This window comes from Equus caballus, chromosome 1 (genome assembly GCF_041296265.1).
Source record: "Equus caballus isolate H_3958 breed thoroughbred chromosome 1, TB-T2T, whole genome shotgun sequence".
Taxonomy (NCBI): domain Eukaryota; kingdom Metazoa; phylum Chordata; class Mammalia; order Perissodactyla; family Equidae; genus Equus; species Equus caballus.
Window position 1 is genome coordinate 24,813,771 of NC_091684.1, and position 24,961 is coordinate 24,838,731.

Genomic DNA, 24,961 nt, shown 5'->3' on the forward strand with positions numbered 1-24,961 from the left:
GCAAGTCATGATGTGGTAGGCGTCCCACATGTAAAGTAGAGGAAGACAGGCACAGATGTTAGCTCAGGGCCAGTCTTCCTCAGCAAAAAAGAAGAGGATTGGCAGCAGATGTTAGCTCTGGGCTTATCTTCCTCAAAAGAAAAAAAAAAAAACCTGCACTGGGGGGGCCAGCCCAGTGGCATAGTGGTTAAGTTCATGTGCTCTGCTTTGGCTGTCCAGGGTTCACAGGTTTGGATCCCAGGCGTGGACCTAGCACTGCTCGTCAAGCCATGCTTTGGTGGCATCCCACATGAAACATAGGAAGACTGGCACAGATGTCAACTCAACAACAATCTTCCTCAAGCAAAAGAGGAAGATTGGCAACAGATGTTAGCTCAGAGACAGTCTTCCTCAAGTAAAAAGAGGAAGACTGGCACAGATGTAACCTCAGGGCCAATCTTCCTCACACACACACATACACACACACACAAAAGTGCACTGGGGACAGATTGTGAATCTCTACTTTAAACCTGAACTTAACCCGTTAGATTAAGCCATAGGGAGTTTTGAATGATTTTAAGAAAGGAACTGACATGGTCTAATCTGATTTTAAGATAATCTTGGCACTAAGAGATCAGCTTCTATTTTCAGGGAACTTGATGTATAATAGCAAGTTAATATTTAATACTTCAAATACTAACTTTTTGCTACATTTGGATATTTTGATATTTATTAAGTTCTTACAATGTGCCAGATTCTATGCTAAGCCCTTCTGAATGCATTATCTCATTTAATCCTCCCAAGAACTTGATGAAAAGATTTCATATTTATCCCTATTTTACAGACAGAAAAGCCAATCATTAGAGAGAAGCTGGGTAAATTGCCCAAGTACATATAGTAAGAGCGAGCCTGAATTTAAACTCAGGCAATTTGGTTCCACAACACTAGTGTTAACTGCCAGGGAGGTAGTCTTTAATCCTGGCCGCACACTGGAATCACCAGGGGAGCTTAAAACAAACACAAAAACACACTGATGCCCAGAATGCTCAATTAAATCATAATTCCTGGGACCTAGGTCTTGGCATCCATATATTTTAAAAGTGTTGCCAAATGATTGTAAAGGGCAGACAGGGTTGCAATCTACTGCGCTAGACCATACTGTTACCTTAACAGTACACTGAATAGTCATAAACTTCTGTATTCTACCCCAAAATCACAAGGAAAAAATACTAAATAGCAAAATCACAGAATATGAGGTCTTTCAATATTTTTTCCAGTTTTATTCTCACAAAGAAAAATGATGACCTTCATCTTTTTTAAGATTGGCAGGCAGCAGAGAAGCAAAATGAAACAAGGTAGGGGTGAAAAGGAGAAGGTGACAGAGGAGTGTCAAGACAGGAAGGAAGAGAATAGATGGAGTCAGAGTTGCTGAGCTAATAAGACACCATCTACTGATGAGCAGTCGGTAGTATCAAAGGCACATTTGCAGAATGTTTCCTTTTCAGTAATTGTACAAAGACTCCCTTGCCATTACAAAGCACTTTTCTTCTTGGCGGATTGAAGAATGCTTTCCCAACGAAATGCATCCCAGTAATATTCAGAGCTTAGGTCCAACATAATCATAAGTTGCCTTGTTATTACGGAGGTAGCTGCCCCATTTAATAACATATTAAATGCATTATTCATTTATGTAACTCAGACCCAGGGACAGCTGCTGGGATGAAAATAGAACCATTCTGTAATGCAAAAAGCAGGTGTGTGCTTACTTGAGTAAATGAACTCTGTATTTTTGCACAGTTTTCTTATAAATTTCAGGACCAAGTCTGGTGGGGCTAATGTGATACCATTTTCATCCAGGAAATAAAATGGTTTCAGAATGATTTTTAATGACCATTTAAAAAAATTACCACTGGTCTTCTCTGTGGCAGAATCCCAGGGGGATGGATTCGTGCTTTGGATTTAAGCAGAACTCCTGTTGCTTCAGGATTCAGGAAAGCAGGGTGTGATTGGTCAGAACAGTGACAAACAAAAGGAATATTCTCTAGCTGATGATGCCAGTGGTGATGGTGAGCCCACGCCTTTATAGCTGCTCGCCAAGACAGAGTCACAGGTGTGCTTGGATGCTAAGTGATCAAAGAGCATAAGCTGCCTTTAGTTTGATAGCGCCTTGCCTTTGAAACACACAGGGAATTTCTGATCCCAGTTAAATTCACCGGGATGCCATAATTACTGCGTGACATTGCTGGGCATTTTCTTGCTACCTTGCCAGCATTAGAGTTCCACCATTCTCCAATGCCTGCACTTTTTTGTTTTCTTCTCTCTTCTACCTGCCATTATTTTCTCTTTTAATCAACATACACTGATAAGCACCTACAATAGATTTCTTAAAATATCAGATGAGATCACGTTAAAAATGCTTAGACGTGACAAGGACCAATCAGAATAGGTAGGGATTTTAGCACAGGAGCAGCATTTTGGAGGCTGCCTGATGGTCTAGGTGTTGACTCTTTAGTTGCTGGATTGTAAGGAGAAGTGGGGACTCCAAGGATAGGGATCAGCATAGCTGGGTTGGTAGGTGAGGTGTTTGAAGGGTTTGGGGCAGTGGTAATAACCAACTGCTCTGGAGATACTTCAACCTTTAAAATGGTACAGCCATCCCAGGGTGGACCTCCTCGTTATCAGCTTTACGTGTTCAGGACACAGTGATGCCCTCAAGGAGCTTAAAGTTCACAGACACACATAGGAAGACAATCATACAAGGCACAAATGGTTCCTATCAAGTAAATCATAAAGATTTCTTTAGGAGTTTAGAGGAAGGATAATCCTACTCCATTTAAAGAGGCAGTATGGTGTAGTGATAAAGAACGGATATGTTCTAGAGACAAATTGTCTAGGGACCTAGCTGTGTGATCTTGAGAAAACTAGTTAACTTCTATGACTCTTAATTTCTTCATCTGTGTATTGGGAATAATAATACCTTTCTTATTAGAGATATTTTGAAAATAAATGAGAAAAGTCATGTTAGGAACTTAGCACAATGACTAGAATATAGTAAATACTCTCTAAATATGAACTTATTACTGTTTTACTATCTTACTATTTTACTATCATAGTCAAGGAAAAATAAGAGATAAGCTGTAAATTAAAGCATGAGTAACTTTTAGGTAGCTGCTAGAGCATGTCAGAGAACATAGAAGCAGAGAGAGCAAAAGAAAAGAAGTACTTTTAAGAGGATTGAAAAGAGAGGTTTGGCTGGGCAGAATGAGCTTGTTGGAGAGAAAGAGTCCAGAAAAGTAGAATGAACTTAGCTTGTGGAGGGCTTTGTGCGTTAGATTATAGGATTTGCGACTTACCCTAAGGCCATTATCCTAAGAACAGGTAGGATAAATAATAATAATATTAAATAAAAATAATTGGTAATATTTCATAAGTACTTGCTAATCCTCAGGGTGGTTTTAAGTACTCTGTGTACATTAATCGTTGCAACTACCCTATGAGATGAATTAAATGTTAGTAATTGACCTTGTAGTGTCCATAGTATTCAAAGCACTATCCCACACAGTATTTAATTGGACTTTCTCAATCATGCTTTTAGGTAGTCAATCCTGAGACTCAGGAACAGAGGAAAGGACATTGGCTAGAATTGAAGGGGTTGGAAAACTATAGCATGCAGGACAAATCTGTCACACTGCTGGTTTTGTAAATAAAGTTTTATTGGAACCTAGTTGCATCCATTCTTTTATACATTATCTATGTCTACTTCCATGATACAACCAAACAGTTGAGTACTTGAGATAAAGACCAGATAACACACAAAGCTAAAACATAGACTGTCTGGCCCTTTATATAAAAATTTTGTCAACTCCTGGTCTAGAAGAGTGGAAAGACCTTGGGCTTTGATTGGTTCCAGTTTGTGTTCTACCAGTAACTCTAGGCAAGTAGACTGTGGAAATTGGTTATATGACTACATAAAATAGTTACTGTGGATCCCACAGAAAAAGATAATGAATAGATAACACTGAGCCTCAAAAGTCCTAAGGATGGGTCATCCAAAACCCACAGATTCTAATTTACTATGAATCTGATAAATTATGTAGGATAAATTTGTAACGTAATTTGTTTTTTTCTGTTAAAGCTAAAACAAGAAGAAATAAGCAAAAGAGTAGGAAGGATTTACTCAATCTGCAGACTAAAGTCTTCTTAATGTGAGGTGTCAATAGTTTAGCCAGAGTAACCCCTCATGAACTATTGAGTAGAAAGTATCAAGCATAGCCAGCTTTGGGCACTATACCCTTATTTATGGCCATCTATGAGATATAATGTTAAATCATGTAATTCATCATAATCTATTCTTTCTCTGAATTGCAAATTCCCTTGCAAGAGATGTTACTCATTCTAACTCTAGAAGTATCTCCTAGATTATCCATTTATGTCTCTTCAACTACATTATAAATTTAGTGAGGTAAAGGACTTTGTCTTCTACTGCTGTGCATTTCCCATACTTCCAAGGCAAAATGATTCAACGATTGACTAAATGAATAAAAGAGGTATATTAAAGTACTAATGATAGGTACAATGTGTTACTGTGATGATTTCTCTTTTGGGTGCTTTGTATGAATTAGCTCTAATCCTCAGAGCAACATGAAATGTAGTTATTGATAGCCCTCAGGGCTAGGCAGTAGATCCAGCTTAAAAAGTTGGGAGTGATCTGAATTATAATGAACTGGATTACAACTTGAGCTTTTCTCCATTTAGGTATAGGAAGGTGGTTTCCAATAACTGCACTGATGGAGTGAGAGAACAATACACTGCCAAACCACAGAAATGTCCCGGGAAGGCCCCGCGGGGGCTCCGGATCGTCACTGCTGATGGAAAGTTGACAGCGGAACAAGGGCACAATGTTACTCTCATGGTACAGCTGGAAGAGGTAGGACTGACTCCTGTCTCACTTCTGTCTTCTGGGGCCAGTGAGTTGTCCAAAGAAATCATGATTTGTTTACATATCTTTTTGTTTTTGTTTACATATTTTTAAAAAGTTTTAAGTGCTGAAAATTTTTGTTTTATTCTACTCTTAGTTCCTTGGGTTTTTTTTTCTTGTTATTGTTATCAGTTCATCTTCTCAGACACATTTCTTCAATTATTTTCATTTCACTTCAAGTTGTTCTTCACGCCTACTTAATATCTCACTTCTTGGGGGTTCTGTTTGGATTTAACCTTGCCTTATTTGCTCTTTTGTAGCAAAAAGTTTTCCCAGAATATATTAATAGTATTCCTGGAGTAATTGAACACACACAAATACTCAACTAACCTAAAAGATACTACAATCACTCATCCCTTGATGACAGGGATGCATTCCGAGAAATGCATCGTTAGGCCATTTCATCATTGTGCAAACATCATAGAGTGTACTTGCACAAACCTACATGACACAGCCTAATGTACACCTAGGCTACTTGGTACTAGTCTATGGGACCACCGTCTTATATGTGGTCTGTCATTGGCAGAAACATCGTTATGGAGCACATGACTGTAATGCTATCCTCCTCTCTCAACCAGAAGTCTTAGCTTTTCTTTTCCAGTGGCAACTTGCTGGTCATACATAGGACACTAAGGCCAATATAAACATAATTGAGTATATTTTCTTTGGCAATTGAGCTTGTATTTTTGTAGCACCTCAGGGATATCCTTATAAACATCAATTATTATTTGCCAAATTATGGTTGTCTGAAATTTATGAATATTTAGATGGTGGATAACATGAAATTTATACTCTGTATTTTAGAATGTACACAGGCATTTTTGTCATTTTGTACATGAGGAAGATGGTCTATAAAGGAGAAACACTTTTATTAAATGATTTCAGTTATTAAACTGGACGGTCCTACCTTCAACCATGTTTTCTGAGTCTTTAAAATATGGTCAGCACTGTGCTAGGCCTCGTGCATACAAAGGGATTTAAAAATTAATAATGACACCAGGACTAATATATGCAATATTGACTTCCAGCTTCCTCTTCTGCTAGCCAAGTGGCTTTCAACCTTTAACATGCATAAGAATCACCTGGTGAGCATGTTAAAGCAGGGATAAAGGGACAAATATGTATGGTGACGAATAAAAACTAGACTATTGATGGTGAACGTGATGCAGTCTATACAGAGCTGACATATAACAATGTACACCTGAAACTTATGCAATGTGATAAGCCAATATGACCTCAATAAAAATAAAGAGTTTTCTGGGCCCCATCTTCAAAGATTCTGATTCAGTAGGTTGGGGCTTGGCCCAAGAAAATGTGTTGCTAACAGGGTCGTAGTTTACACGTCATACTGCAAGAGAGAAAAAAAAAAAAAAAACAAGGGCAAAGTCAAGGGGGATAGAGTTGTCTGAGAGGCTCTGGAGTATGCCTTGAAGGGGAAGAGATGAAGCAGTTAGGATTGCTTTGTCAGGTTGGATCAAAACTATTAGTATTTTAATTTCTGTAGAAAAACCAGCTGTGAAATAATGAGTTTGAAACTCTGACTTGGGTAATGCTGATGCTTCTGGTCCAAGGACCATTTAAAACTACTGTTCTAATACTCCTTTCTATTATCTCCTTAATAAGTGCCTTTGGACCATGCCCAATCTTCTAAATACTGAGGTCTCCCAAAATTCTTCAGTTGGAACAAGAGAAATATAGGCCAATTTAGGCCACAGTTGCTCGCATTTCACAGAAATAAAATCTTTGGGGACTTCTGCCTGAGGCTATGACAGATTAGCTTGCAGCAAACCAAATATATATGTATAAATTTAGAGCAAGAGTGAGAGAGAGAGAAGGAGGAAGATGAGCATGAGGGAACCATGAAGAGTATTTGAGAAGCAAAAATTCTTTTCTTGAGAGATGGGAAATTCCTTGTGGTGAGTCCAGCATTTTCTGCTGTATTCCCCCTCAAGAACTTTGCCAGTTTATACGTCACACCATAAGGAGGTCGGATTCAGGTTCCCAGGACAAGGCCAGACGGAAAGTGTTGGCTGAACAGATCTTGGTGGACTCACAAGGCTGGAAATATAAAAGCTGGACTTGGAGACCACCATGGCCACTGGGACTAAGGAGGTCAATTCTAAAGAGAAGGGAAGCATAAAGAGGAAGCACAATACTCTTTGCCCTTTTTCTCCTTGAGTTGACAACACTTAAGTGACACAGGCAACATGTAAAGTCGTCAGTAAGAGGACAAGAAATCAAGCATAGTTTTAGAAGTAATCCTGTTTTGGGAAATAAAAATTTGAGTTCAGGGACTATGAAGGAGGAGAGCCCTGGTGAACAATACAACACAAGGTTCCTGAGACTCTTAGAAAGCTTAATCCTAGAAGTAAGGACAAACCAGAATTTGAACAGGCTCTCTAAGTGCTGAAATCCAACCTGAAATTATTTCAGTCTCTGAATAGATCAGAGTGACTTTCCCCAATTTTAAATGTCTGTCAGAATCTAAATCAAATCCTCTTTACAGTAAAATAACATAAATCAGAGGTCATACCTATTTTTAATATAAAATGTTGGGCATTTCGTTTTTTAAAAAGTTATAGATATCTCAAGAAACAGCACCAAGAGGGAGAAGAAAGCAGCATTGTCTGAGATACAGTTGATTGATCATTGAAAGAACAGTTGTCTGAGATATGATTAATACGTTCCTGAATAGGGGGCAAGGTAGCAAGTTTAACCCTATAGTAGGAATCAGTCAAAAGCAGTGATCAAACGAAAGTTGTAGAAATAAAGATATAATAACTGATATTAAGAACTTAGATGAGTTTAAAGCAGATTGAACCCAGATGAAGATGATCCAAAAGGATCAGTTAACTGGCAGAAAGGACAGTAGGAGATATAGCATTTGGAGGATAAGAGTGAAATGATAGAAAATAGAGAAAAGAATAATCAGAGACAAATGGAAAATGGTGAAAGGGAGGAACATATATATAATTAGAGTCCCAGAAGGACACTCTAATAAAAAGAAATATTGAAGGTAATTTTTCAGGCATAAAGAAAATGACCTCAGACAAAAGCACAAACATCATGGAAAAAATGAAGAGCAAAAAAGAGTGTTTATATGTGGGTAAATTGAAATTAATAACTTTCAGACAAATAATGACAATAAGCTGTTGGATTTAAAATATATCTAGAATTAAAATAAATGAAAACAAAATATATGTATGATAATAAAATATGTATGACTATAAAATATATGTAGAATTAAAATACATACATAACAATAATATAGTATGAGGAGGGAATGAAATGGAGTTAAAGTGGTTTAAGTTCCTTGAAATATCCATGAAGAGGTAAAAGGACTAATTTATATTAGACACCAGCATGTCCAGAATGTATGCTTTAATATTTAGAGTAACATCTAAAAGAATATCAAGCTATTGACAGGGGAATTGGAAGAATATTAAAAGTGCCTCATTAATCCAAAATAAGGCAAAAAAGAGACAAAAAGGAATATACTGCCTTTGAGACAAATAGAAAAAATACTGAAATGGTAAATATAAACCTAAGTATTATCAGTTATTACATAAAATAAATAGTTAGTGATTTTTGTGGCTTAAGAAGTGTGTGTCTAACTCAAGGTTGTGAAGATATCATACCACGAGTGTTTTCTTTAGCTTTCATATTTAAGTCTATGATCCATCTTGAATAAAATTGTTTCAGGCAGGGGCCAAGGTTTGTATAGTTTTTCATATGCATATCCAATTTACCCAGAAGCATTGAAAAACAATTCTTTTCACACTGAATTGCTATAAGTCTTTGTCGTAAATCAATTGACCATACACATGTGGGTCTATTTCTATATACTTTATTTTGTTACACTGGTCTAATTTTCAAACCTGTGTTAATTGCTAATTTCAAACACATTTTAATTATGCTATATTTAGAGTCAGTCTTGATTTTGAGACATAAATCCTCTAAACAAATAGAAAACCATTTATAATTTATAATACCATCAAATTATAACACATGCTTATAGACAAATATAACAACTTATTTTCAATAGGTCTACCCAGAAAACTACAACACATTGGGAAAAAATTTTGAAAAATAAATGAATGGAGAGAGACACCATGATCATGGATTGGATGATGCGATATTATGAAAAGATGCCAGTTTTCCCCATGCTGATCTTAGATTCAAGGCAATTCCAATAAAATCCCCAGCATATTTTTGTGTGTTAAAATTGACAAGATGATCATAAAACTTATATGAAAATGCAAGGGCTCAAGAATAGCAAAGATAATCTTGAAGATAACTCACAAAATTGGATGGCTTACATTACCAGATGTCAAGATTTATTATAAAACTATAGTAACTAAGAGAGTGTGGTGAGGGCATATATATATATATGTTTGTAGGAGATATCTATCTATCTATCTATTATGTATATTATAGATAGATATCTCCTACATACTGACCAAGAAAGGAAATAGTGAGTCAAGAAACATAACGGTATGTGTACCTACCTTTTTGACAAATGAGACACTGCAGTACAGTAGATAAATTATAATCTTTTCAGTAAATGGTGCTGTGACATTGAATATCCACCAGGGAATACATACATCTTGACCTCTCGTGACACACAAAAATAATTCTAACAGGACTGTTATTGTAATTTTGAAAGATAAAACTAAATTGTTTAAAACAAAGCACAGAAGAGTTATCTTCATGACCTTGGGTTAGGCAAAGATATTTTTTAAACAGAAAACAAAACCTATTATGTATACAGGAGAATATAATTTAATTAGACTATTAAAATTAAGAATTTGTTTTCTTCAAAAGACACTTTAGAAATTAAAAAGGTAAGCTGTTTTTAAGAAAGAAGGTTTTTGTAATACCTTCAATAAAGGACTCATACCCAGAAAAATATCAATAAATCCTACAAAATAATAAGAAAAATTCTGGCAAACCAATAGAAAATACACAAATGACTTAAATAGACTTCTCAGAGAGGGTAACCAAATAGCCAGTAAGCATATAAAAAAATTCTCAACATCACTACTCATCAAGGGAATGCAACTTAAAACTATAATAAGATATTACTGTGCACCCATCAAAAGATTTATATTTTAAAAATCTAATAATATCAAGAGTCGTTGTTGGGGCAATTCATCTTTCATACATGCTGTCTGGAGTGTACATACATGGGTACCACCACATGGAGATCTGTTTGACATGAACCACTGCAGCTGAATATATACACACCTATGACCCAGCATTTCCACTCCTAAGTATATACTCATCAGAAATGCATACAGATAGGCACCAGAAAATATGAAAAATAATATGCATGGCAGAGTTATGATTCATAAGAACTCAAAACTGGAAACAAACATTCATCAACAGTAGAATGGAAAAATAAATTACAGTATACTTATTAAGTGGGATACCTTACAACAATGAAAAAGAAAAAATTATTGCTACCTACAAAAACTTGGATGAATCTCATATCCAATATTAAGATAAAAAAAATCAGACTGAAAAAATACATATTCTACGATTCTGTTTAATTAAACTGCAAAAATAGGCAAAGCTAATTTGTGGTGATAGAAATGAGAATAATGATTACCCTCGGAGGGGGAGTGGCAAGGGGGATTTAGGGGATACTGGACATTTTTCATTTCTTGGTGATCAATGGATGCATTCGCTTTATAAAAAATCAAGTTGTGTATTTAATGATTTGTATATGTTTCTTGATGTACATTATCCTCAACAAAAAGCCTACTTACAAATAATTTTGGAAATTCAAATAAAATATAGTGCTTTTTATTTAGGTCTTTAGAGGCAAAAAGGAAAAAGAAAGAAAACTTTCTAGGGACTTTTAGGGAAGGATTCATTTTCTGGCCCAATTCTATACCCTGTGTTTACCTGTGTGGTGAATGTGAAGGACCCTTTCCCAGAGACATAAGGAAACGGATTATGATACTCAGAAGAGCATCATCTTTTGAAGTATCAGATGTTTATGTTGGAAGAGGCTTCAGAATTCAGATTTTTGTTCCATTTCTAAGAACACAACAGAGCAAGATCTGGAACAAGAACTCACTCCTGGTCAGCTGCATCTTTGTACACCCTCCAGGGACAGAGGCCAGGCTCTCATCTGTTCGACTTTGCTTTCCATGTAACAAAGATCGTCAGGCATCTGAAACTTGGCTGAGTGATGTGGGAACAGATTGGGGAATCTGGTTCTAAGATGTGTAAATTCATGCCTTCTGGGCGCAAGAAGGGAAAAAAATGCAAGTCAGTTCATTCCACTTGAGTGGGCAAGGCTACAATAACAGGGATGAAATCTGCTGCCATCAGCTGTCAGACCTGGTCCCTTGATGCTCTTGTCTCCTAGTGCAGAGCACCAAGCTAAAAGGACCGTCACCACGTCAGGAGGCCCTGGGGACCTCTCATTTGATTGTGGGATTCTTTGCTAATGATTCACAGGCTCTCTTTACAAAAACAACATCAGTTTCTCTGCTAACTCTGGATTATATATGTAGGAGTGGGTGATGCCTATGATGAGCAATATAGAATAAAGAAAGGCAGGGTGTCTCTGAGAAGGTGGGGAGCATTGAAATTTGGCACAATGATAATAATTTGAATATCCAACATTTATTGAGACTAACTACGGTCCAGTTTGTGAGTGCTTTCATGGATCGTCTTACTTACATCTCACAGCAACCCTGTGCAAGTAGCTATTATCATCACCATTGTCATTTTATAGATGGCACAGTGGAAGCACAAAAAGGCAAAATGACTTACCTAAGATCACACAGCTACTAAGTAATAGAGCCAGAAGTCAAATCCAGGCTCTATGGTATCCTGCTTTTCTATTGGTTCTCTATGATGGAAAGAATCATTTTCTGGGAAAGAACTTCGTGTAGTTCCTAAGGCTCCCTAGAAATCCTTGGCTGGGGGCAGGTAGTAACTAAGATCAAGAATAGGCAAAATTATGTACGCCCAAGCCACTCTGGTCTATGGCTGCTGCTGTATTCTTAGACACTCGTCAATATATAAATCAAGATTTTCCTCCTGGATTTTCCAAGCATATTCATGGTTTGGGATCACTGTTGAAAATCATTTCAGCAAAGGGAGATGCTTAATCCTATCCTGGGTTTCCCCTACTTTGCAAAACTATGCCTTTACTGAATGGCTACTGAGTATCTGAAGCTGTTTTATCCATTCTAAAGAATATTGGAAAACATAGGATGGCTATGACTGCAGCCCTTGAGGAGTCTACTATCCCTGTATACTAAACTTCTCCAGAGCCTTGGATATGAATTCGGCTATAATGATTTTTTTTAAAAAAATAAATCCAAAACAAAAACCCCATGACGTGCCACTGGCAATGCATGAGGCCTCTATAGCCTCCTCAAAATCTCTGAGTCCACTTCTCATTTGAATTTGATGCTCCTAAATTTGTTTTGAATATAGTGTCTGACTCTTGCACCTATTCCTCATGCCAATTCTTCATAACAATAGAGATTTTAATGCCATGCTTCTGATGCCTCTAAAGCGGCAAGTCCCCCAGGTGCCAAAGGGGCCAGGAGGGCCTGGCTACATTCTGATGTGACACTGCAGCGTGATTAATGCAGAGGTGGGCAGAAAACTCTCCAAGTCGATATATTTTGTCATTTGGGCACCAAAGATTATGCCTCTGTGTCTCATGGTTTTACTCATGGTTCAGCTTCTCCTGTAGACTTGTCTTCTGTCTCTGGGGCTAGATTGGGCCAGTGACTGATGCAACCCACCTTTCTTTGTCCACACTTACTTGTATACAAAACCTTCATGTGGGCTCCATCTCCTATGTGTGTCAACTAAAGCATCAGAGACCTGAGGAATCAACTGCCCAACCAAGTAGTTAGACATGTGTGTTTATTTGTTCTTGAACAAATATTTTACTGGGTTCCAATTTTACATCATGTACTTTTCATTCATGTATAGACATACTTCAGTTTGTGGAAACAGACGTTTTGGGTTAATTAGGCCCTCTGCTGTATCAAGTTTTAAATAAAAATCTAACCACATGAAATTCAAAATACTTAATATTTTGTATTCATTCAAAACAAAAAGAAAAACTAATTTACTGCATTATATTGTAATTCTTTTTTTTGGCATCCCCCAGTAAATTATAAATATTGTTAAGGTAAGAATCAGACCATGCCCGGTTGCAGCTCCAGCACCTCTATTCATGGTGCCTAACATGCTGATAGGAACTCAATAAATGTGTGTGAATTTGGATAGGCTTCCCCAAGGAGTGTAGGGATAAACCCAAACTTAAAAAGAAAAGACTCTTGAATTTCGAATATCATCAAAAACATGTTAAAGTCTTCATCTGAAATCTAAATCCCTTCCTTTATTCTGTAGTAATGTGTGTCCTAATTCTAACGTAAGAATGTCAATGAAAACCGTGATGAAATCGGGGCAAAGAACTACTTATTCATAGAAGATACTCAAAGGCTAGGTTCACTGATGCCAGCCTGTAACTTCATGTCAGTAGTGTACACGCAAGCCAGAATTGTGCAGAATTGACGCATGCAAGATATGGAATCTCTTCCTGCAAATAGCATGTAAGGCCACTCTCCACGTCTAGGTGACAAAAATGACTCCATAGCACAACTCCTTCAGAATCTCACAGCTTGGCTCATCTGTTTCTCAGAGAACCACATAATTCTGTTAAAGTTGATGAAAAGTCCCATTGTCAGGAACCCCATCCTTGCTGCTTTAAGGGTTCTCTCCAAATATACTGTAATGAAAGAACCTTCGTTAGAAGCAAGAAGGAAAAGGGGCCAGTCTTGCTTCCATCCCAGACTCGCTCATTGTGGCAGATCCAAGAGCACACACATGCTGCATGAGTGCACCTGCATGCACACACACACACACACACACACACACACACACAATGCATTTCTGCATCGTTTCCTTAAGGACAAAGAACAGTTGATCCAGGGACCAACCAAGAGGTGAGGGGAGGAGCCCATGGATTTGTGTCTGAGGAGCCAAACATTTTTCAACTACACCTGAATTTTAGGAAGCTATTCACAGGTGTGCACTGAGACCTAACCATCCAATGAGAGGTGGCATCTCTCTGTCTGGCGGCTCCCTCAAGATGGATGTCCTCTGGACATCTAATAGCCCCTAATGAACCTATAGGCTTTCAACGTGATAACTCAGCTTCCCAGAGAAATCCAATGGAAGAAGCTGAAGGCACGGGATGGATGACAAAGGGCCTAATCAGTCTTAAGAACTCAACAAAACCAATTTTGGAAGCATTCATTTGAGAGGACTGCTGGGCAAAAGTAGTGTCTGCGTGTTAGGGAAGATAATTAAATCTGTTTTAAACAGCTGTAAGAATAAAGAGATGCAATTCACTGCATAATTTAAGACTTTTAAATTAAATCTGAGGCAAGGGACTAAAATTAAAACTTTGATCTGTATCTCATTGTTTTAATACTTCAATTTACATACAAAGACTGGCGCTTAATAAGGAAAATTCATGATTATAACTTCTGTGAGATTTAACTGCAAAACGTGAAGGCTGTGTCCTCATTAGATGAATTTCAATGATCTGTAATTTCACATACGTTTAAAGACTTATAGCAGCCTGAGAGTAAGGCTGAGAGTAACCACAAGGTAATAACACTACATAATATTGCAGGATGCTGCCAGCGTCAGAGGGTAGAAAGATGACTCTTGATCAGTTTTTTCATGAGACATTCATTTGTTGAATTTATGAAAGAATTTGACCTACTTTTTCATCTGGAGAAAAATCGGGGCTTTTAGAGATGGCACAAAGAGTTAGCAGGCAGTGTTAAGCCTAGGCGGGTATCAGTCTCTAAGCAGCTCAGATCTGACTCAGAAGTCTCAACTATTTTCTTCTTCCACACAAAGGAACAGGAGCTGATTTCAATGAACCATAGAGATTTAAGAGGCTTTCTCATGTATTATTCCTTACTCCATTCAGCTTTATTCTCTTTGACTCTAGCAAGGTAATTGAGCCACTTCATTTCTTCTCCCTTGTTGTTTCAGATTAAAAAGGAAGAGAGGAAATGACGCTGGCGATGTAAGTTGTCTTTAGCCAAAGGCCTAGTGTCTGAAGTTCAGGTCGGATAGGTTTGCCACTCTTTCTAAGGCTTCACTTTCCTCTCCCCTCTATACTGGTCCACATACATTGGGGTATCGCTATTCTTTAGGGTTTCAGGGAGTAGATGTTTGCAAAGAACTTGAGTCTGCTTTGACAAGCAAAGAGAGAGAACTGGCTCATTACTGAAAGTTCCAGTTCAGTGAACATTCTGAGGGCTGGAGTCATGAAATAGTCTTCGGTTTGAGTTTTCAATCTCTCAGCCTATCTGCTTTAAGCCCTGCAACACTGAAGTCCCCTTTCATCCACATGAGTGGCCACCACCCCTGATTCAGGGCTTCACCAAACCACATGGTTCTCACCCAGGTGTATAACTTCCTCAGGTTTCTGGCTTCACACTTTCCCACTCGCTATTCCTTGACTCTCTGCCTTACTAGCTCAGTCCTCACTGTAACCTACCATTTGTGTGCAATGGAAAGTCCACCATGTGACAATAGTGCTTGAATAAGTTCTGCATCTTCACCTAAGAGCTGAGATTATTTCAGCAGCCTGAAAGGATGTGGGAATATGTGTGGGTGTCCAGTAATGCCAATAACAAGAATACTCAATTATAAAAATCACAGGTTATCTGGACTAGAAATGACAGTTCGGATCATCATCATTCTGCCCACCTTTAATTTACAGGTTAAAAAAATTGAGGTTCAAATGTAAAATGCATTTCAAAGGGCATATAACTAGGTCTCCTAACTCCCAGGTTTCCACCTGACTTCTGTAGAGCTCCTCTTCCACGTATGGTACCTCTGTAAAGTCACCTGCATCACAACAGACTCATAATTTGGAACAGTGTTAGAGTGACATCCGGGACAAGAAATTAAATATCTGTTTCATAGACAGGATCTTATGACTTGGTCAAGTCCACCAAACAATGCTAGATATAAAAATTTTGAAAGCTATTTAAAAATGCTGAGAGCATAATGTAAAACAGTGCAATGATTCCAGTGTTGTTGTGGTTGTTGTGTGTGTGTCCACATGCATTCTCATTGGTTAATATGGTATTCACCAATCTAACAATGTCATCTATGGGTGGTACCATTATGGGTGATATGAATTTTCTTTTTCTCATTTTATGTATTTTCTGCATTTTCTCCATGAATACATCATGCCTTTTCTTCTTTCTTCTAATAAAGCTAACAAATTTCTATTACATACTTTACTCCTAGGAAAAACTCCTTACATAGGTTTTTTTTGCTAAATGAATCTTCCTACTACTCTTTAAAAAAAAGTATAATTTTTATTAAAAAGTACTATTTTGTTCTTATTACGTACATAAATGTTTAGAGTGATTTTACAAACTCATTCAAAACCATTTATAAGATTTATGTTATTTAGCAGCCCCATAATTTTCCTGCTGAGGTAATTCCTAAAGCTACCATGTCGTGGTAACAGTATAGCAATGTCACTTTATCACCTAAAAAGTGTTTACAAAGCCCAGCAGGTCATGGTTCTGACCTCTCCATACCGCAATATCTAGATGGAGGAAAGAGGCCTTGGCTAACAGTCATTTATCTGCTCACAACAAGCCAAGTGTTCCTCCTGCCTTGTGGTATTCTGTTCTGTTCTAAGCCAGAGACCAAGTACAGAAGACATAAAAAGGAAATTTGGAAATTTGTGGTTCATTCAAACACAGGTGCTACGGCTCATTTGCAAGTGAAGGATTAAACTATTTTGTGATGTTCCAATTGGAAATTCTTGGCCTGAACATTCTATCCAGAAGTATTTGGGTGTTTAGTTAGGCAAATCCCAAGGATTATAGTCCTTGAAGAAGGACCCAGTCATTTGCATTTCATCAGCGAGAAGGTGAAATATCATGTTTCCAGTTCAATGGGCGGGTGGGTCCCTGGTCTGATCCCCGGGCGTCACTGGCCTTGTCAGCCCTGAGCTCTTTAGTGAGTCGTAAATCCCCATGCACCTCCCTCCTCACCGTGTGGACCTTCTTCCCCCAGCTCAGAGCATCCAAGTTCCCCGCTGCCTTTGCTTGCAGAGAAGCTTGGGGGTCGGTGCATTTGGAGAAACACCTGTGCTATAGGAAACCATCTCTGAATAGGTGAGGGGAGGAGGCTGACTCTCTCTTCTGCAATTAGGCCACCATCCAGATATCTTGGGATTGTTGTCCAGAGCTCAATTTTGAAACTGAAAAGAAGTCCAGAGGGTTATTGAAATGAGAGACCCAAGAAACACTCTCCCAGCTGATCCAGAAAGGCAGCCTCAGCTTCCAGCAATGTAGCACCTCTTGGAAGGGATACCAGAGAGGACCAAGAACTTGCTTAGGAACAGAAGATAGGGCATGTGCAAGTGCCTGTTATCATAGACTGGTGATGGTCTGTGCTTGAAGGGCTCAGTTTGCCTTTATAAAATGGCAGGTCCAACACAGTTACAGCAGCTGTTTCCTGTTTAGAGTCATCTCACTCTTGGTTGAACACTCACATTACCAGGGGTCTTCATAAACACGTTTTGCAGCTCCCACAGTATTTTATAGAGCCTGGTATATTACCCTGGGCCCTGCTTACATCACTGTGTGATGAAGAATTCGATCCATGTTGACATTTCTCTAAAGGGTTTTAGTTACTGAAGCTTACAAAAGCTCTCTGGTTTCACCTATGAGTGAATCTAGTCTTCAGCACCCACATGGGAATAAGCACAATACAGTAGTTTGAGTGTCTTCTCTGAACGAGTAGTAGAAGTGCTGAACTTGGAGTGAAGAAAAGCTTTGTTCAAACTATCTTGTGCCTCTAGGCAAATTTTAAGTCTTTCAGGTCTGAGTCTTTTAGCGTTGACGATTAAACAAGATACTACATAGAAAGCAGTTGTTATTATTTCTGGCACAGTAAACTTTCAAGAAATGTTCTATCTTCTCCCTTAGTGAGCATCAGGGAATGTTCTAGAACAGTCTTACCTGCACACTTTATGCAAGAAGTCACATGCAAGTGTTCGCTCTTATTGGATAAGCACAAGGTGGATAGCGCTTCTCTCCACATACTCGTCTCTTCCAGCTGATGAAATCTCTTCTCCATAGCTATCTCCTTTCCTGTTTCTTGTCAAGACCTTGCTCACCTGAGTCTAAATCTCCCTCCGTCCAGTAGAGTATGCAGGGCAATAGTGGGCTACTTTTATTTCACGCACCGCACCCTGACTAAATATCATTAACCAGGAGAAGAAAAAGCTGAAATGATCTGATTTTTGTTTCTGTCACTCAATGCTGCTTAGTGATATTTTTTATCTTACTTTGTGGTCAAAACAGCATTAAAATACCAATAGAAATCCAAGACCAAAGTTGACTGTAGAGCATCATCAATGTAACCAATGTCTGTGTTACCTTCTGGTTATTTCCCACATACTTTATCAATATTTAAATATGTCCAGGGACAGTGAGATAGAATGTGGTGTTTTGCAGTGTTTCTTGTGCTATTGTATACTCCACGCCCTCTCTAAATTTGGTGAAATCTTTATTTCCCCTCATTTGCTTCCTCTCTCTCTCTCTCTTTTTTTTTTTTTTTGGTGAGGAAGATTGTCCCTGAACTAACATCTGTGCCAATCTTCCTTTGTTTTGTATGTGGGATGCCACTACATCTGGGCTTAATGAATTGTGTGTAGGTCTGCACCCAGGATCCAAACCCATGAACTCCGGGCCACTGAAGCAGTGTGAAAATTTAACCACTACACCACCAGGCCGGCCCGGTGCTTCCTCTCTCTTATAATCCTTCTGGGATTTAATCTCCCTCTGCTCCTCGCTTCACCTTGCCCCCAGGGTAACTGGTGTTAGCAGGCTGGATTATATTTGCCAGCACCTTTCTCTGTGCATGCACAAACACACACAGGCTTATAGTATATATACTGTGTTATTTTTGCTTTTTTTTAATATAAAAATGGGTTAGACAATAGTCCTTTCTCTATGATGTAGTTTTTGCTGCATGGACTTTAAGGCCCCTTTTGAGACTGACTGTCAGTGAAGCCAGCGTTGGGTGCCCTCTCAAGCTTTGCAGGGGCCACTGTCTGATGTGTGAGTCCGGGTTCTCTCTGCGGTGGGTCCCGAAGGCCTTCAGGAGCATCGTGGAGTCTCACTGCTGGACTGAGGCTGTCAGTGTGGAGTTACTGTAGTATTTGTTTCCCTCTTCTCTCTGAAGCCCTGTTACAGGAACTGATAGGTTCACACACCTTTCATTCCTCAGGTTAATCTTGGCTTCATCAGGGCCATTTTACATATTTGTTTTTCTACTAGAGAAGTCGTGATGCCCTTGGAGAATCCCCATATGGATTTCACGTGACTTTTCTGCCTTTCTTGGGCACTTCTTTTGCGCTAGTATTCTCAGTTCTGTGTCTATATTAGGGCGTGTGCCTAAAGGGCATTAGATCTAAAGAACTTTATGTGCTGGTCTAGATATTTCCCAGCCTGAGCTCTGTTGCAGGAGTGATGACTTGTGATTTATTAGATTGAAGTAACTCTCAATTATACACATGAGTTTCTTGACTACTGATTATGAATACCTATTGTTTCCTGTTTTCTCTATCTTCTTTATAGATAGAGAACCTGATACTGCTTCACCAGAGGGAAGACATAAGAGTGTGGTTCATGCAAACCCTTCCTTCCACTTCTTAGCAAAAATATTGTCAGAGAGGGAAACAGAGTCAAAGCCAGTAAGAGAGTCTAGAAAGAAAAGAAAGCGATGCTTCTCCTTTGTTACCTCCTTCCTCCCCCTCTGAAAGGTATTACAAGTAACTCAGTTAAAGAGGCTCCACAAGCACTGAGCTGCATGGGTAAAGTTAACCCACAGATAATCTTAAACCCTTTCTTAGGTAAGTCTCCTACTAGCTGTGGGCCCTTAGGCATCGTTAACCTCTCTTTGCCCCAGTTCTCTTGGGTATGTCAAAAGGAAATAGCATCTGACCTTGCCCTTGTGTCAGGTGCTGAGGATGCACAAACTACCCTCATTATCATCCAGCAACACCTTTTCCTAGAGAAGTTAGCTAATCTTGACCGTGTATATTATGGAATTTCTGTGTGTGATGGTGCACCAGTCACTGACAATGAGTTTAGTGCTTCCCTTCCTGGTTTTATTAATGCATCCTTGGCACTTTAGAATCCTGAAACATCTGGGAAAGCTTTATCATTATATCAGAATGGAGTAAGAATAGCGTCAGCTTCTGCTGCACTATCTTCGTCCCTAGATGAGTTTAATCACAGGAATACCTAACGTTCAACAATCTGAACCAGAGAGCCTCAAGCTTCGGTGCAGCCCAGCGTCAGCTGTGGACCTTCTCAGACCACAGCAGCAACGAGCATCCTTCCCAGAGCCTTTGAGCCAGGAGGTGGGTCTTGGGTAGCTGGGCATCAGCATTGTTTTCTTTTAATTTCTATAAGAGATGCTGATAGCAAAGGCTGAGATTCAGTGATGTCAAAACCAATAAACTGTGGGAGTTAATTTTGACAGGGAGGTGCATGTAATTTCCTGTTGCAACTCATATTTCAATCTGCCGTGATCTGCCCTGATTTACCCCCTAATTGGCTTCCCAGCATGCTTGAGCCTTGTCCTAGTTCATCTTCCCTATGGTGGCCAGAGTTATCTTTTTGAATTAAAAATATCATCATGCTATTTTTCTCCCAAATTCCTGTTTAAAAAACACTTTAACGGCTTCCCATTACCCCTAGGAGAAAGATCAAAATCAAAGACTCAGCCCACAGGTTCTAAAATGTCATTTTCTCCCCTCCAGTCTAATTTCATAACATGTTCCTACTGTGTGTCTATCTTCAGCTTCCTTAATACCATCCCCCTTCTGCCACAGGGCCCTTGCACATCTCATTCCCTTTGCCTGGACTCCTCACCTCACTCATGTTCTTTGTTTGGTTAATTTACTTCTTTCCTTTGGGTCTTCTCAGGTTAATGTCACTGTTTCTGGGAAGCCTTCCTTGAAATTCTCAATCAGATCAGATTTTAAATCTCCACCTCTCCCTATTGTGAAAGCTTATAACACTGTGCCCCTCTCCTTCATATCATACCCTGTAATAATTTTTTTTTTATTATTTGTGTGATTATTTAATTAAAGTCTATCTGTCTCACTGTATGCTCAGGAAATCCGAGATCACACATGTCTTGTTTGGTTCAGTTGGTTATAATTTACATAGCAGGGTTCTCCCAGTTAGTGCCTAACACAAGATAAACACTCAATAGGTATCTGCCGGTTGGTTGAGTGAATGAATGAATGACCAGATAGCCAGTTAAAGCAGGACAGGCATGCCTAATTGATTGGTGACCTAGGACTTAGGCTCTTCCCTTTGCCTTCTTTCTTATTCTCCAAGAGGAATTGGCGGCCCTGCCTCAGATGGTAATTACAGGCCAAGGAAGTCAGATGCTGATGACAAATGAGCCTCACAGTGATGCAGTACCACTGTATCAGGCTTACCAAGCACCTGAGAGCCCCTGAAGGCAAAGGCATGGGATCTGGTTTGCTCCACTTGAGTAGGCAAAACTGCAACAGCAGGGATGAAATCTGCTGCCTTCAGCTGTCAGACTTGGCCCTTGATGCTCCTGTTTCCTAGTGCAGAGCACCAAACCCAGAGGCCTGCACCCATGTCAGGAGGTCCTGCGGACCTCACATTTGACTGGGGGGGGTTCCATCCCTTTGACTACAGGGGCTCTCAGGTGCATGGTAAGCCTAATACTTTCATACCATATATCCATTATGTGTATATATCCTGACCTAATACCCTAAAAGCCTGACTCTGTAATGGCAGCCTTACTGATGCACTAGTCCAAACACTGTGTAGCTCCTTCCTTTTGTCTGCTATATAAGCAGAGAACATTGTCATGAGTGGAGAATTAGGAATGCTGTCATGCCAAAAGACTGACAAGCCATAGACATCCAGACAGACAGAACTTGGGTTGGGGTACTATGTAACTGACAAGAGATCTAAGTCCAGGGCTACAAAAGGAGAATAGTGAATACAAATCAGAAAGGGAAGGCTAGGTAGACTCAAGCAATGGCAGCCAAAGTTGTAGTTTTCCAAGTTGTGCAGGTAGCTGCTCTCTCAGTGGAGACTGAAGTGGAATCAGCTAAAGATGTGAATCTCCGTTCTGCCCTTTTGCAAACGATGGTCCCTACTGGATGTCCACTCTGTCCCCATAAAGACACCTAAACCCCTCTACCTCCCTCTCTCTCTTTTTCTCAGAAACTATTGTGCTTGTCCTATTGTATGATTAACCCTAGCCCCTCCTGATGCTTCCCTGGAGCATTTGCCCCAGATGGTGTGAGTGGGTTATAAGGGGGGCTCTTCCTCCAGGCCCAAACATAGAGCTGACCTGGCAGCAACTCTGTTGAAGGTCCAGAAAACCTGGAAGTGGAAACTGACCAGGAAGAGGATGAGAAATTGATCGGTCAGTCCGCTTTGGTTGTCCAAATGAGTGATAAGTCAGCAGGAATGCTTGACATTTATATTTATTAGTGAAGGGAATTCAAGTAATTGCACAGTGTCTGGGCTTGTGGATATCTGTTTTGTAGTTTTGAAGCGAGTTTCTTTTTCTACCCTAGGGGAGAGTTTTTGCCCGTGTCCTTACTGAGAGTCAGCTGTCGTGTGCCCCCCATGCAATGCTTGGCTGGGCACAGAGCGAAGAGTTGGTCACACAGATTCATAGGATTTGAACTGCTTTTCCATTCCCTGTGAATTAATCTTTTAAATGTCAGCATTTTAAACTTGGCCTTTTCAAAAAATATGATACCATATGAACCTTACTTAATCGAAAATACATTTATAGTTCAAAGGTTTTGTGTCCCCCCCGCCACTGAGAAAATGGATAAGCTAACCAAACAAATAAATAAAAAAAGGTGTTAAAGGATGGGCAGTGTGAGAGGGAACCTGGTTATTGTCAGTTGGGTCTAAGAAACTTTGTTCCTTAAGAATCTCAACTGTAATTCCAAAGGCCATTTTTTTTTTTTTTTACAGGTCTGCGATTTTATAAAGCAGACTTTATCTTCTCCTGCCTAGCTGTGGGAAATTTAGAATCATGTGAGTCCAATCAAGCTTGAAAAGGAATATTACAGGTCTTTTGCAGCTGCATTGTTTTTATAGTCATTTATTTGGGTACAGAATTTTAAGGATTACTGACTACATGTCTTTTATAACAACTTTTTGAATTAACATGGTAAGGTATTATTATGCCCATTTCATAGATTAGGTAACTGAGACCCAAGGAAGCTGAATAACTGCATGAAGTCATCCAATTTGTGAATGGCGCACTAGGATTCAAGCCTGGAGGAGCCGTGCATCCTTTACCCACAATGCTATGTTCCATCTGTAATGAGTGAAATACAAGTCCAGGGAGATGGGTTCGAATCCCGGAACTACACTAACTAGCTGTGTTAACTTTGAGCAAATGATTAAGCCTTTCTTTAGCTTCCTCATCTGTAAAAGGAATGAACATTGCCTGCTTTCTCTCCAGACTAAGATTCTGTGAAGAATAAAATGGGGTCATTTTGAGAGCATAAAATGCTGAAGTAGAAAAGAATTCACCATCATGATCTTAAATAATAACTTGGCTGAGTCCAATGTCATATCAGGTGTAAGGCAAGGTGTCTCCCATCCCTCCTCCAACATGGTTAGGGAATCAGAAATAAAGGGAGGGGGGACTCAGGGGTCCTGAACACATAAGAAGTAGTCAATGACCATGTTAGGTATGCTGAGTTTTTAAAATTGCGTGTTTATACCTTCTAGTCGTGTGCATGGATAACACCATAAAAAAAGCCTTCAGAGGAATTGAATATCAAATTGGAGCTGATCATCAAACACTTAATTTTCCAAACCTTGAAACTTTTAGTAGTTGGTGCCCTTCAGATTTGGAGAGCATCCATCTTAGTAAACTCCTGTCTGCCAGGGAATGTCACAGGGATTCTGTCAAACACAGACAGATGCTCCAGCTGCAGGAGGGAGCCAGGGCTGCCATTGTCCCTGAGCCAGGGACCAACACAAGCCCCAGCACTGACTCCCTTTCCTCTGATGTCGGGCTGTTTTTCAGGGTGATGTTCAGAGGACACTCATCCAGGTGGACTTCGGTGATGGCATCGCTGTGTCCTACGTCAACCTCAGCTCCATGGAAGATGGGATCAAACATGTCTATCATAATGTGGGCATTTTCCGAGTGACCGTGCAGGTGGACAACAGTCTGGGGTCTGACAGCGCCGTCCTGTACTTACATGTAACTTGTATGTTATTACTGTTGTTGGTTTATGAAATATTTAAAATATTGTGTTCCTTTTAAAATATAATCCAACATTTTATATCTAAAAGAAGCTCCCTAGTTACCACTTAGCGGAAAGGAAAAGGAGAATAAGAGAGCCAAGTGGGGAGAAAGTAAAAAGAAAATCAGCAAGTGGAATTTGAATAATCCTGGAGTCTGGTTTGCTTCAAAATGTTCTCATTGCCCTTACTATGCCTCTTCCAGGTGCCTCTGAGATATAACACCTGTGTCTGGTGGATGGTCAATTTGCTGAGCTATTTCGTTGAATATGAATTTGTCCTTTTTTTGGGTCATAAATGTTTGGAGATGATCCACATGTACGGCTCAGTCTAAGGCACTGAGAATTAGCACAAGTCATGGAATTTCTCCCCATCTGATTAGTCTCCTCTTCCCATGTTATATCTCACTATTAATAATTCTTTTAGACTTTTGCTCCCTTTCCTTAAAGTGTGTTTCCTGGGCTTTTATCTGTGGATAAGTTGGTGTCAGAGAGTAGGTGGTGTTGAGGGAAAGAAGGTAAACAATTTTAAGGAAGCTGCATTAGGAAATTGTTCTAAGCAATGTTAAAGCTTTTACCCCATTGAGGAATCTAAAGATGGACTAAGAATGATG

At 39.3% G+C, this 24,961-nt stretch overlaps 1 protein-coding gene across 9 annotated transcripts in view; it reads left to right on the top strand.

Moving 5' to 3' along the window:
- Positions 1 to 24,961, top strand: part of SORCS1 (sortilin related VPS10 domain containing receptor 1) — a 484,049-nt gene that overhangs the window by 411,620 nt on the left and 47,468 nt on the right. For all 9 annotated transcript variants that reach the window (XM_023639764.2, XM_023639760.2, XM_023639752.2 and 6 more), the window contains 2 exons: positions 4,735 to 4,906; positions 24,128 to 24,314. In XM_023639764.2, coding sequence (XP_023495532.2) covers positions 4,735 to 4,906; positions 24,128 to 24,314 — 359 coding nt within the window. The remainder of the gene's footprint in view (positions 1 to 4,734; positions 4,907 to 24,127; positions 24,315 to 24,961) is intronic.